Source organism: Callithrix jacchus, chromosome 13 (genome assembly GCF_049354715.1).
Source record: "Callithrix jacchus isolate 240 chromosome 13, calJac240_pri, whole genome shotgun sequence".
NCBI classification, from domain to species: Eukaryota; Metazoa; Chordata; class Mammalia; order Primates; family Cebidae; genus Callithrix; species Callithrix jacchus.
Window position 1 is genome coordinate 97,487,409 of NC_133514.1, and position 14,161 is coordinate 97,501,569.

Genomic DNA, 14,161 nt, shown 5'->3' on the forward strand with positions numbered 1-14,161 from the left:
AGTGCAGTAGTGCTGTCATAGCCCAACTGCAACCCTTGTCGTCTCCCAGGCTCAAGCAATTCTTCTGCCTCAGCCTCCCAAGTAGCTGGGCAGTAGGTGCATGTCACCACACCTGGCTAATTTTTTTGATATTTAGTGTAGACAAGGTCTCAAACTCCTGAGCTCAGGCAATCTTTCTGCTTCAGCCTCCCAAAGTGGTGGGATTATGGGCATGAGCCACTGCACCTGTCCTTGTTTTTAAATGGATAACTAAGTAAAGAGTCATTTGAGAATGTTTTCCGAGTTCGAAGAGAACAGAACTATGGTAACGATATAGCATGAGATAACTTCTTTATGGGCAAATGCCCATTGTTTCATTTTGGTGAACATTTAAGTGCAAGTCATTGGATGGGTATATGTCTATGCTTTCATTTATCTTGGGTAGATTTCAAGGAGTGGGATTGCTGGTTCATACGGTAATATGAACTGTTTAAGAAACTACCAGCTTTTTTCCAAAGTTCATGTAATAATTTACATTTTCATCAACAATATATGAAGGTTCCAGTTTTTCATATTTTTGCCAATATTTGTATTATCAGTCTCTTTGATTATAGTTGTTCTAGTGGTATGTAGTAGCATGGTTTTTCTTTTATGGATAGTGTTTTTGGTGTTATATGTAAAAATTATTTGCCTAACTCAAAGGTCGCAGATATTTTGTTTTCTGTTAGAAGTTTTATGGTGTTTAAGCTTCATGTTTAGGTCCATTTTGAGTTAATTTTTTATGTGTGGTATATGGTAAGGGTCTTAGTTCTTTACTTTGCATGTGGGTATCCAGTTGATCAGCATCATTTGTGTAAGACTATTCTTTACCCACCGAATTACCATGGCATCTTTGTCAAAAATTAATTGACCATAAATATGAGTTTATTTCTTGACTTTTTTGATTCATTGGTCTATATGTTTATCCTTATACCGATTCTACCCTGTGGTGGTCTTTGCTGCTCTGTTTATATTTCTTCAGTCTTTTTTTTTTCTGTTCTTTCTTACAAAGTGGTTAATTTGTATTGAGCTGCCTTTAAGTTCTCTGATTCATCTGTTATCTCATAACTGCTGTTGCCCCTCTGGTGATTTGTTGGTTTTGGTTACTGTAGTTTTTAACTCTAGAATTTCTATTTGTCTTTTGTTTGTATGTTTTGTTTTGTTTCTTTATCGAGATTCCTCTTTTTGGTAGTCATTATATTTTACTTTAATTCTTTAAACACGTTTGTCTTTAATCCTTTGGACATATCTATAGTAATGACTTTGAAGTCTTTGCTAAGTCCAACTCAAAGTCAATTTATGTTAACTGCATTTTCCCCCAAATATGTACAGGAAAAGTATCCATGTTTGGGGGAAAAAGCGTACAAGAAACACTTTCCTGTTTCTTTGCATGTTTTGAACTATTTTATTGAAAACTGGACCTCATAGGCAATGTGTTGTAGCAACTTTGGATTTAAAATTTTTTCCTGTAGGGATTTTTCTTTTTCTTTCCTGTTCTTTTCTTTAGGTAACTTGTCTGAACGTAATCTGCAGAATCTGTCTCCCCTGTGCTGTGTAGCCACTGATTTCTCTGCTCAGTTTTTTTTTTTTTTAAATTCAAATTTGTATTTTTATATTGACTTTCGGGGAATTTGCCCATGTCTGTATAGTTTCATGGTTAGCCAGTGATTGGCAAAGGTTTTGCTCAAAGACTAGAGCCTGGAAGACTTCTACCTCTGCCAGTGGATACATGCATGGGTTGGAGAGGACTCAGAAAATTTAGGCCATTTTCAAGTTTGCCTTATCTTTTATTTTCTGCTAGGCCCTCTTTATCTCCCCTTGATGTGCATGTGGTCCTTTCAATAAGGAGTGTATGGAGAGCTTGGGCCCTCTGTGGCCTTCTGGTTATGTGCATGTAGCCTCCTAGTTGGCTAGAGTTGTAAGGGGAGCCTATGTAGTCCCTCTTTGGTTCTCTCATTTCCAGATCCCCTGCTGAAATTTCTGGCTGGTCCACTGTTCTTTCATTCACCCCAACCACCACTAACGCCTCAGACTAGCAGAGCTGTAGGAGTTCCCCATTCATTTCTTATCAAGTTTGCTATTTTTACTGGCAGCACTGCTAAGTGTGGGCTTTTTGCACTCTGCCTCAAATCAGGTCTGGTCCCCTCTGGAAGTGAAGCTGTTGGCTTTTGCAGTCTTCACCCTGTACCAACTGAGTGGTATAAAGGGGCATTCAAACAGTCGCAGCTAATGAAGCTGCTGTCTCCTACTCTCTTAGCTAACATATAGCAGCTGTTCATAAATCAGTACTTCTTGCTTTGTTTGCCTTTGGTTCATTTCCAGATTGTTTTTGACAATGTTCAGTTTTATGGTAGCTTTTTGAGAGAGGACTTTCTGGCCATATCACAGTACTATAACCAGAAGTCCCATATTTTAAATCTTTTGAAAACTTTTAACCACTTAGTATTAATGTTAAAATATCTTAATTTGGTATATATAATGTCAAGATGCCCAGTAATACTTATTTAGGATTTTAATTTCTTAATCTCAGCAATATCAAGTATATTATGCTCCTTATATTAATTATAATGTTTATTGTCTTCTTAAACATTTTATTTAGGAAATTATGATGTGATGACCCCAATGGTTGATATACTGATGAAACTTTTTCGAAATATGGTGAATGTGAAGATGCCATTTCACCTTACTCTTCTAAGTGTGTGCTTCTGCAACCTTAAAGCACTGAATACCACTAAAAAAGGGCCTATGGATTATTATTTAACACCATCATTACCAACAGCTTCACACTCTGGAAAGCACAGTTTTGTAAGTACACTCCTTTTTTTTCGGTTTTCTAAGAATGCTCTTATTGGATTTGTGTGGTTAAAAATTACAAATCTAAGTGCTTGTCTTTTTGATACAGTTTAGAGATTCTTTTGGGTGATATTGTTTAGGTGATTAACTTGTTTATAATACCTATCTTATTATGGTTGCTGTTCTTAAATATACTGTGATCTAAGAAGAAAACATGAGCATCACTGTACAAAAGATAGAACATTTTAGAGGTTCTCTATTTTGGAATTGTTAACACATTTTATAGTAGTCTGTAAAAATATGGATTAGTTCATAAGTATCAAAATCTTTTCAGATATTAGAAGTCACATCTTTTGATCTTTCAGTTGACACGTAAGTTACCAGTACCTTTCCCATGATTCTTTTGTTAAAGTATTTACATTTTCTTGGTTTTGAAAGAGTATTGAATTTTGATAGCAATATTGATAGAACTGACTACTGATTTTACAGTTGTAAAGTTAACAGTGTGGCAATAGAAAGGCAGAGGCCAGTCACATTTTCAGATGACTAAAACAAAACCCTTTTACTAATAGACACACCTCTATTTTGTAAATGTGGGTTGCCTTAAAAAATTATTTTTTACTAAATTGTTCATGCGTATAGTTAATGTAAAATGCTTTTGTTTGTTTAGTCAGTATAATTTTAGTAACCTTTTTATTTCCATTTAACTTCAAAGTGAGAACAGGACAGTGTATGGAAATAGTGAATTAATTCTCTCTTCAAATTACTTTTTTTCTGTGACCCTTTTTATTCCGTGTATTAAATTTACAAAGGTGTTTTCTTTTTACATTTTAATTAATCTGTGAAATTGGAATTAAAAGTGCTCATTTACACTGGCATTAGAGAAGTAAATATAAGTGAAAGTGCCTTGTATGTATTTGTCACACAATAGGTATTCAATAAATATAATAACCTGAATCTTTTCTACTCCTTTTACTTTTTCGGAGTTAATATTGTATTATGTTTACTGAGTTATATTTTACTATGTTTATATTTTTAAGATGATTAAACCTAGAGGCATTTAAATGAAAAACTATATAGAAAAATTATGTAAGTTATAGTTGAATGTATCTTTACATTTTTTTAATATAAGTATAAATTAGCACTATAGCTTGATGATGTTGGGTTTTTGTTATAGGTTTTTTTTTTTAAAGGTTACCCTTTAGAATAGTAATTTTTGGAAAATGAGCCCTTGATGCTGTATGTGTGTTTTTTGAAAAATACCCCTGGGTGAATTGCTTTTCTAGGCCACTGTTCTTTTATTTATAGAATTGAAAGTTTGGGTACATGATTGTTAAAATCTTCCCAGGTGTCCAAATGCATGTTTACCTTTGTTTCAGTGCTATCTGGGAAGGAAACCTCTTCCTGGAATAGTGAGTAAAGAGTCACACAGTAGTGTGACTTAATTGTGGTAGTAGATCTCTGGTTGTTTGGAAGTGGCCACAAAGAATCGAATTTATTAAGTAGGTTAGAAACATGTCAGGTAATAGCTACAGGCACACAGCAGCAGCAGGGATATCTAAAATAGTCTGTTATTCTTGTGTTCTAGAAAATGAAAGACACTCATATGGAAGATTTTCCCAAAGACAAAGAAACAAACCGGGATTTCCTACCAAGTGGAAGAGTTGAAAGTACGAGAACTAGGGAGTCTCTACTAGATACTAAAAGATTTTCTGAAGAAAAAGACATTAATGAATTCTCACTCTGTTCACTTCCTGAAGGTGTTGACCAAGAAGTCTTTAAGCAGCTTCCAGTAGATATTCAAGAAGAAATCCTTTCTGGAAAATCTAGAGAAAAATTTCAAGGGAAAGAAAGTGTGAGTTGTCCATTACATGCCTCTAAAGGAGTATTGTCTTTCTTTTCTACAAAACAAATGCAAAATACTCCCATAAACCCTAAAAATCATTCATCCAGTAGCAAACAGGTGTCCTCTGTATCTCCTTGTGAACCGGGAACATCAGGCTTAAATAGAAGTAGTTCCTCTGATCTGTCTAGCCAAAAGGATTATTCATATTATTTAGATAATAGATTAAAAGATGAACAAATGAGTCAAGGACCTAAAGAACCTCAAGGATTCCACCTTACAAATTCAAATCCTGCTGTGTCTGTTTGTCATTCATTTCCAAATATGCGGAGTGAGCAACTTTTCTCCAAAAACTATGCTACAGATAGCCATAAGCAAACAGTAGCAACAGACGCTCCTGAAGGACTTACAGAAAATAGAGAGCAAGATTCTGTAGATGAGAAAATTACTTTTCCTTCTGACATTGATCCTCAAGTTTTCTATGAACTACCAGAAGTAGTACAAAAGGAACTGCTGGCAGAGTGGAAGAGAACAGGATCAGATTTCCACATTGGACATAAATAAGCATATTCAGCAAAAAGGTCTGAAAAGCAAGGGAATACCATTATTTTTGGATTGGTGGTTTATTAAGCTCTTCTATATTAAACACTAATAAATATTCAATAATGGAGTAAACTGTTCCAGATAAAGCAGGAATAGTAACAGGAAGTAAGTTCTGGCACAAAGCATAAAAATATTTATAACAAAAAATAATGTAAAATGCTATCTTCTATGTCTAAAGCCATTTTATGTTGCTTTTCAATAAAAAGAATATCATGGTCAACAATATTTTTCATGAATTTGTGGGGAGATATATATGCTTGCATATAAAAAATAAATCATTGCAATGCTGTGATAAAGAATACATTTTTTTTTCCTGAGCAATGTGGAATATCTCAAATTCAGCCTATTAGGATACAACCAAATAGGAAATCCTACTGCCAACTAACCTATTAAAAATATGGGTAGTTTTGACTAAAGTACTTCATTACATTTAATATGTTGACTTTTAAAGTACCGAAGTAATTTATATTCAATTAACGCTTCTTTATACACCTAGAATCTACCAAAATAACCCAGCACACAAAGGCCATTCAATAAATGTTGAATGAATGAATGGTTTGGCTAGGGCCAGGGTGAGGAGTTGAAGTGAGAGAAGTGTGTATGTTGTAGAGAACAGTGGTATAAGGAACTCTCCATGCAAATAAATTAAGGGAAAGATGGACACCAGAAATGCAAGGTAATGGGCTTATAGAATACTGGTTAATGGAAGAAGTCCTTTGGTGGATGTCCTCTTTCTCCCATTGTTATTGGTGGATGTTATTGGTATTGCCTGTTGGTGGATGTCCTCTTTCTCCCATTATTATTGCCTTCCTCTTTTGCCTGCCAAACTAAAAATTGGATACAAGATTGAGAACATAATTATACAATTTGCAAGACATGGAGGATATTTATAGAATATACTAAAGTATCCTTCAGCACTAATATGGGAGTATCCTGGTCTCATGTTTACAGTTTTTGCACATATAATCTAAAGAAGAGACTTTAAAAATAAAGTATACAAATATGAACCAAAGAGTAGCTTAAAAATACTTTATTCCAGGTTTGAAATTTGCTTTTCTTTCCTCTTTCTTTTTTGGAGACAGAGTGGCACTCTTGCCCAGGCTGGAGTGCAGTGGCATAATCCCAGCTCACTGCAACCTGCGCCTCCCAGGTTCAAGCAATTCTCCTGCTTCAGCCTTCTGAGAAGCTGGGATTACAGGCATGTGCTACCATGCCCAGCAAATCTTGGTATTTTTAGTAGAGATGAGGTTTCACCATGTTGGCCAGGCTGGTCTCAAACTCCTGACCTCAGGTAATCCTCTTCCTCAGCCTCCCTAAGTGCTGGGATTAGAGTTGTGAACCACCCTGCCCAGCCCCACGTCTGAAATTTTAACTTAGTTTTGGATTCCTTGGAATTTGAAAATAGGCTAACACAAAGGATTTTAAATAGGTAGTTTGAGGTTATCAAGGACAATAACTTGGAGCAAGAACACCAGAAATTGTTCACCATGCAAATATTTAGTACTCTGAATCAAGGAACATAGTATTTTTTACATGGAGTATTCCAGCAAGGTAATTAATCTTATGAAAAGAATATATGACTTTTTGTAAATAAATCAGTGAAACATTTTGTAATCCTTGTAATAGTTTCAGGAACTTGGGCAGCTAGAAGGGTCTTAAGAAAAAGTGGTTAACAAGAGAAAGTAAATGGTTTTGGCCAGTTTAAAAAGAGAAGGTAAAATAGTTAAAAATATATTTTATGGATTGAGAATATAAGGGCTATGTCACAGTTATGCTACTTATTTTGTGGCTTTAAGTTAGTATCTTTGGGCCTCAGAATCAACTTTTTAGGTGATTTTTTTTCTGTTTTTAAGATGGTCTCTCTTTTTTTTTTTTTGGTGTTCTGCAGATTTACTGTAATATTTGAAAGTGTGAATTTCTTTTTATTCTTGGTATATACTGGCTTCTTCCTGTATTTTTTAATTCATGTTCTGTAAAATTCTCTATTAGCTCTTCAAATATTTCTTCTCCATTCTAGGACTATATACAAATGATAGACTTTCTTACTGTATTTTTCATGTCTCTTAATTTGTCATATTTCTCATCTTGTTTCTCTTTACTGCATTTCAGCTTATTTCATCAGCTCTATCTTTTTGTTTACTAATTCATTTTTCAGCAGCATCTCACCTGCTATTTAAAACAAGAATGATGGTTTTAATTTCAAAAAATGTATTTTTCATTTGATTCTTTTTAACTTCCTCTTTACTCATTACAGTCCCTTGTAAGTCTATTTCTAATTTTAAAGAATCAAATATTTTATATTTTTGATAATTTCAGTATTTTAAGTCTTTACAAGTCTAAATTTAAGGTTATTATTGCATATTATTGTGACTTATTTCCTTGAGTATGTGTTAATCTGTGAGAAGACAGAGGGCATAAATTGTGTGTGTTTTCCTTTAGTATGATTTGAGTTTGTTGCTTCTTTGGATCTTTGGATGAGGTGCTACAAACTCCTTGGCATATTCTCTTCACCTTTGAGGATCCTGATTGAATGCCTTGTCTTAAGTTTAAGCTCCTTGACCCTTACTACTAGCCTATTTGTGTCTTCAGGTCAATTGCAAACTAACAGGCAAATGCTGTTATCTGTCCTCAGGGATAAACCCCATCTTTCAGGCTTGCTTCTTGCTTGATGCTTTCTGCTGCTTTCTTGCTTTTGTTTCAGCTCAAGTTTTTTGTTTTGTTTTGTTTTTGTTTTTCTGTTTCTTAAGCGTAGAGGGTTTTAATTTTTTCTGTTTCTGTCTTGGTATAGTGTAGAGGGAGTTTCTGTCTTGAGTGTGGGCCTGGAGATTTCCTTTATATATTACAAACCAGCAATGAATTAAGAGGTCTGTTTTCTCCAAGATCTAGTGTTTTGTACTGGGAGAACTTTTTTAAAAAGTATCTATTCCACTGTAGTGCCTAAGTACAAATTTATTTGGATTTATTTTTGACAGCTTATTTTGTACTTTTTTCACTGTACAAGGTTTATTGAGGATTTTAGTTGGTGTAACACTTGGATAGTTGGTTGCATTGTTTATATGTAGATCTTTTTACATTGTATGGTAATGTACACCACTTACGTAGTTCACAAAATAAAATCCTTTGGAACAAGACATGTGATGTTGGATCTATATGCTGAATACCAGGATGTGACTGACTGGGGAAAAATGTTGGACTAGGCATGTTCAGTGAAGGAGCCAGGAAGTTATATAACAAATGAACATCTCTCTGGCTCGAGGGGCAACTGCAGCATGTGCAGCATTGGCAGTGGTGCCTCAGAGGTGGCACAACAATTTTACACTAACCAGTTTAGGACTACACAAGGTTACCACCATCCAGCATCAGGATATAGCTGTAGGATTTTACAAACCGTTCCTATTTCTAACTTCAGGAATTGATGTTTGTCCCAGTCCCTCTTAAAATATGGCTGCTTTAATCTCAGATCAGATAAAAAGGACAGCATGCACAACCTCCAGCTAAAATCCTGTTGTGGCCTAGACAGTGAAATGCTATGACATCAGAAGACTTTCAAATTGCAGCTCTTTTTGGATCCCCCAAAGTGTATCCGAACTCTTCTTCAAACGGGCCTCTTCCTCAGGAGTCAGAGTCACCTTCACAACGTCTGAGATGCCATTCTGTCCCAAAATGCAAGGAACACTAAGGAAGACATCATCCTTTATTCCACAGAGACCCTTAATCATGGTGGAAATTGGGTGCACCCGCCTGGATTCTTCATTATAGTCTCTGCCAAATCTGCCACAGAGAGTCCAGCGGCCCAGGATGTGTAGTCTTTGAGTTTGATCACCTCGTAAGCACTCTCAACCACCTGCTTGTGAACCTCTTTCCACTGTTCCTTATTTGTATCAGTCCCTAAATCTGGGTGCAGAGTCTTCAGGGAGACACCAGCAACATTCACTCCACACTATACAGGCACACTGGAATCTCCATGTTTCCCAAGGACCCACCCATGACAGCTTAATGGGTGAACTCCCAGCCTTTCCCCCATCAGGTAAGGGAATCGGGCTGAATCTAGATTGCAACCACTTCCAATAACACGGTTTTTGGGAAAGCCACTTATCTTCTAAGCCACATAGGTCACGATATCCCCTGGATTTGAAACAATAAGCGACTTGCAGTTCGGGCTATATTTTACAACATTAGGAATGATGAATTTAAAGATGTTCACGTTACGCTGGACCAGATGAAGACGGCTTTTTCCCTTTTGCTGACGTGCCCCAGCCGTAATAATGACCAGCTTAGAGTTTGCAGTTACATTATCGTCTTTGCCGGAGACAATCTTTGGTGTTCTAAGGAAAAGGCTGCCATGTTGGAGATCCATCATCTCTCCCTTCAGTTTGTCTTCAATGACATCAACAAGAGCAAGTTCACCTGCCAAGTCCTTCATTAAGATACTGATGGCACAGGCCATGCCAACAGCACCAACCCCAACAACTGTAATCTTATTCTGGGGGGGTGGGGTCTGTTCTTCCTTTAGAAGATTATGAATCAGCTGATCCTTGAGAGTGCCATTTTGGGCTTGGAACCAAAAGGAACCAGGAATGCACGTCAGGCGGGCGTTGGGGGCACACAGCAGTGGGATCCAGACTAGGCAGCAGCTGCTCCAGTACCTGTACTATATTTCTTAAGGCAGCAAACCACATTGCCATGTATGTACCTATGCAACAATCTTACATGTTCTACACATGTACCCCAAAATCTAAAATTCAATCACATATATTTAAAAAAATTTTAAATATAAAGGCAAATATGTTAAAAGTAACAGATTGAATAAAGGACACTAGTCTTAACAATCGAAAGCTCTGTAATAGCTTTCAACAGGAAAACTGCTTGTTAGAGCAACGGAGTTTTTTTTAAATTGCATTTTAGGTTTTGGGGTACATGTGAAGAACATGCAAGGTACACACATGGCAGTGTGATTTGCTGCCTTCCTCCCCATCACATATATCTGGCATTTCTCCCCATGCTATCTCCCCAACTCCCCACCCCCTGCTGTCCCTCCCGTTTCCCCCCGACAGATGCCAGTGTGTGATGCTTCCCTCCCTGTGTCCATGTGTTCTCATTGTTCAACACCCACCTATGAGTGAGAACATGCAGTGTTTGATTTTCTGTTCTTGCATCAGTTTGCTGAGAATGAAGGTTTCCAGGTTCATCCATGTCCCTACAAAGGACACAAACTCATCATTTTTATGGCTGCATAGTATTCCATGGTGCCTATGTGCCACATTTTCCCTGTCCAGTCTATCATCGATGGGCATTTGGGCTGGTTCCAGGTCTTTGCTATTGTAAACAGTGCTGCAATGAACATTTGTGTGCATGTGTCTTTATAGTAGAATGATTTATAATCCTTTGGATATATACCCAGTAATGGGATTGCTGGGTCAAATGGAATTTCTATTTCTAGGTCCTTGAGGAATTGTCACACTGTCTTCCACAAAGTGTAAAAGTGTTCCTATTTTTCCACATCCTCTCCAGCATCTGTTGTCTCCAGATTTTTTAATGATCGCCATTCTAACTGGCATGAGATGGTATCTCAATGTAGTTTTGATTTGCATTTCTCTGATGACCAGTGATGATGAGCATTTTTTCATATGTTTGTTAGCCTTATGTATGTCTTCCTTTGTAAAGTGTCTGTTCATATCCTTTGCCCACTTTTGAATGGGCTTATTTGTTTTTTTCTTGTAAATCTGTTTTAGTTCGTTGTAGATTCTGGATATTAGCCCTTTGTCAGATGAGTAGATTGCAAAATTTTTTTCCCATTCTGTTGGTTGCTGATTCACTCTAATGACTGTTTCTTTTGCTGTGCAGAAGCTGTGGAGTTTGATTAGGTCCCATTTGTCTATTTTGGCTTTTGTTGCCAATGCTTTTGGTGTTTTGGTCATGAAGTCTTTGCTTACATCTATGTCCAGAATGGTTTTGCCTAGGTTTTCTTCTAGGGTTTTTATGGTGTTAGGTTTTATGTTTAAGTCTTTAATCCATCTGGAGTTAATTTTAGTGTAATGTGAGAAGGGGGGGTCCAGTTTCAGCTTTCTGCACATGGCTAGCCAGTTTTCGCAACACCAGAGAAAAGGAATTTATCAGAAGATAATTTCACAATGATAAAGGGGTCAATTCATCAGGAGAATGCAGTAGTCCTAAATGTTAATGCATCGTCAAAATACATAAAGCAAAAGCTGATAAAACTGCAAGAAGAAAAAATACCCACTATTGTTAAGAGATTTGAGGCTGGAGGTGGCTCATGCCTGTAATCCTAGCACTTTGAGAGGCCGAAGCAGGCAGATCACGGGGTCAGGGGTTCGAGACCAGCCTGTCCAATATAGTGAAACTCTGTCTCTGCTAAAAATATAAAATTAGCAAAGAATGGTGGTGGTCGCCTGTAATCCTAGCTACTTGGGAGACTGAGGCAGGAGCATTGCATGAACCTGTGAGGCAGAGGTTGCAGTAAGGTGAGATGACACCACTGCACTCCAGCCTGGCAACAGAGCTCCCACAAATAAGTGAGAACATGCAAAGTTTGTCTTTCTGTGCCTGGCTAATTTCACTTAACAACCTCCAGTTCCATCCATGTTGTTACAAATATTTCTCAATTAGTTTTCACCCACTTCTCCTTACCAAGTCCCATTAGCATCACATCATTGATATAGAATTAGTCCTTTGGGTCATCAGCTTGTGGATGTCCAGAATTTGTAAAAGCAAAAGTAATGATGTATTGCTATTTGAATTCTAGCTGTGATATATAGTCTTGAATTTAGTAGTTCCAATGTAGACTTAAAGGTAGTAGCTCTCGTGGTAGGAGACCTACATAGTATACTTGGAGGCATCCAGGAGAGCCTAGAATCTGCCCTTCCCACTTTTCCAACAATGCCCTAAGTACCTAATTAGCTGTACTATATTTATCACTTTCTGCCTAAACTACCTAGATTGTTTTGCATTAATCCTAGAGTGATAGAATGATAGAAAATTCTATTCTTTTACAAATCTGCTTGCACTTTTTCTTATACTGTCTGTGTTAGAGCTGTCATGTTTTATTTTAATTACTATTTTCAACAGAGTCATTTTTATTCTGCATGAAGTAATATAAATATTTGAATTATTTGGTGGGAGACTCTAATTCTTTGTCTTATTATTTCTGCTGACAACTCACACATGCTGGCATTTTTTTTCATGTGCTCTGTGATTTTGGAGTGTGTTTTCATGTTGGCTAGCCTTTATTTGTGGAACTCCTATAAAGTCTGGATGAGGATGTGCCACTCCAGGAAATACTTGAACTTGCTTCTGCTGGCACTTGGACTATTTTGTTAATTTCTTATCTTGCAAATTAAATCTCAGCTGTTGACAAGACTGTAGTCATGGATTCTCAGGGGACAATTGCCCTCTCTCTCAGTTCATTTAAAAAAAATTTTTATGGTTGGATTTTTTTTTTTTTAGCTCACCATTTTACTGAGAAGATAGTCCTTAAAGGTTCCCGAGCAGTCACATTCTAGTTACTCATCTTCTATGGGTCCAAAGTTTTATCTCCTGTCTTCAAACTTAATCATTTTATGTTTTCTTATTTGCATAATACCACCACTTGTAAATCGTTGTGAGGATAGTGTGGATTTTTCTCTTATCCTATTACCTCACAGTATTACCTACTATTTGTTTTTCTTCTGGGAGAAGGGTACACTCTGCATTTCAACCTTGTTCTATAAAGTTGATTCATATTAACAATTTTAGTTCACAAAGAGAGTTATCCTTTTGGTACATAGTGGTTGGATGGAGTCTCATAATTTGGTGATATTTTGGCATCCTCCTTTTCTTTCCTAAGTTGTATTTATTAAATATTAGATATGCTGTAGTCTTCAAATGTTGAAAAAATCTTTTTAAAATATGTTAAAATCTTTTGAGAAAACTATAAGCTGTTTTTCAAATGTATTGGTCAGGAAAATGGAACTGGTGTACATATTTTAAGCAAGAAGGAATTTAGTATAGTGAATTAAATGCTTACAAAATAATTGAGGAGCTGAAGGAGTGAGTTCTAGGTTTGGCCTCCAGAAATGAATCTGAGAACTATACAGAACCAACCATCAGATAAGCTCTTTTGATTTTAAAAAATATATAGAGATGGGATCTTGTTATGTTGCCCAGGCTAGTCTTGAATGCCTGGCCTCAAATGATCCTCCTGCCTTGGCTTCCCGAAGTGCTAGGAAGGATTACAGGCATGAGCCACTGTGCCCAGTCTAGCTATGTCTTTTGAATCCATCAGAGAACTATGAATTCAAGAAACTGTAATCAGTATGCTGCCACCCTGCCACTGCTTCTTGACATTTGGAAGGCTGGAGAAGTTACTGTCAATTGTGACCTAGTGATAAGGAACCAGGAATCGAGAAGCTGCTATTGCCTCTATTGTTGATGCACCTACCTCATGGCACTCAAGAATCTGATAGTTGGACAATAAAACACAGTAAAAAGGACTCACATTCCTTGTTTTTGCTAGCCAGCAGAAACAGCAATAAAATAATAATTAAAACAATGAGGAAACATGGCTTCTTCTTCACAAAGAAATTACTATTGAAATTACTATAGAATTTTAAAAGTGGTCAGTGTACTATATTTGTGTCATAGTGGTCATTTCTTTTGTTTCAAATTACAAACTTGTATTCTAATAAAGTTTAGCCTATAGTTGATTGATCTAAACCAAAACGTATGAAGATACATGTATATGGATTTAGAAAATTTGTGATATTGACAGAATATTTAATCTGTTTAGGCTTAGCCAGACTGTAGTGTTCTACTTCAGTGTCATCAATTTTTTGATATAACATCCTAGCAGTGAAGGAAACTTAGAGGTACACACTCCCAGTATCTGTATATTTACTAAAGATGCAC

At 36.5% G+C, this 14,161-nt stretch overlaps 2 protein-coding genes and 1 pseudogene across 8 annotated transcripts in view; 1 reads left to right on the top strand and 2 right to left on the bottom strand.

Moving 5' to 3' along the window:
* POLI (DNA polymerase iota) overlaps positions 1-5,480 on the top strand; it is a 24,522-nt gene extending 19,042 nt beyond the window's left edge. For 3 of the 4 annotated variants that reach the window (XM_035271121.3, XM_002757247.6, XM_008979840.5), the window contains exons 9-10: positions 2,618-2,823; positions 4,400-5,480. In XM_035271121.3, the coding sequence (XP_035127012.2) occupies positions 2,618-2,823; positions 4,400-5,218 (1,025 nt within the window). In that variant the 3' untranslated portion in view covers positions 5,219-5,480. Of the gene's footprint in view, positions 1-2,617; positions 2,824-3,145; positions 3,184-4,399 lie in introns of all 4 variants that reach the window. The other variant, XM_054244224.2, reaches the window with a different exon arrangement.
* STARD6 (StAR related lipid transfer domain containing 6) overlaps positions 1-14,161 on the bottom strand; it is a 79,083-nt gene that overhangs the window by 28,400 nt on the left and 36,522 nt on the right. The window contains exon 5 of one of the 3 annotated variants that reach the window (XM_078348197.1): positions 4,554-4,637. In XM_078348197.1, the coding sequence (XP_078204323.1) occupies positions 4,590-4,637 (48 nt within the window). In that variant the 3' untranslated portion in view covers positions 4,554-4,589. Of the gene's footprint in view, positions 1-1,552; positions 4,638-14,161 lie in introns of those variants that run through there. The other 2 variants (XM_035271128.3, XR_013525916.1) reach the window with 2 other exon arrangements.
* LOC108587888 (L-lactate dehydrogenase A chain pseudogene) lies at positions 4,400-10,212 on the bottom strand (annotated as a pseudogene). Its single transcript, XR_013525914.1, has one exon. The product of XR_013525914.1 is annotated as an L-lactate dehydrogenase A chain pseudogene (transcript).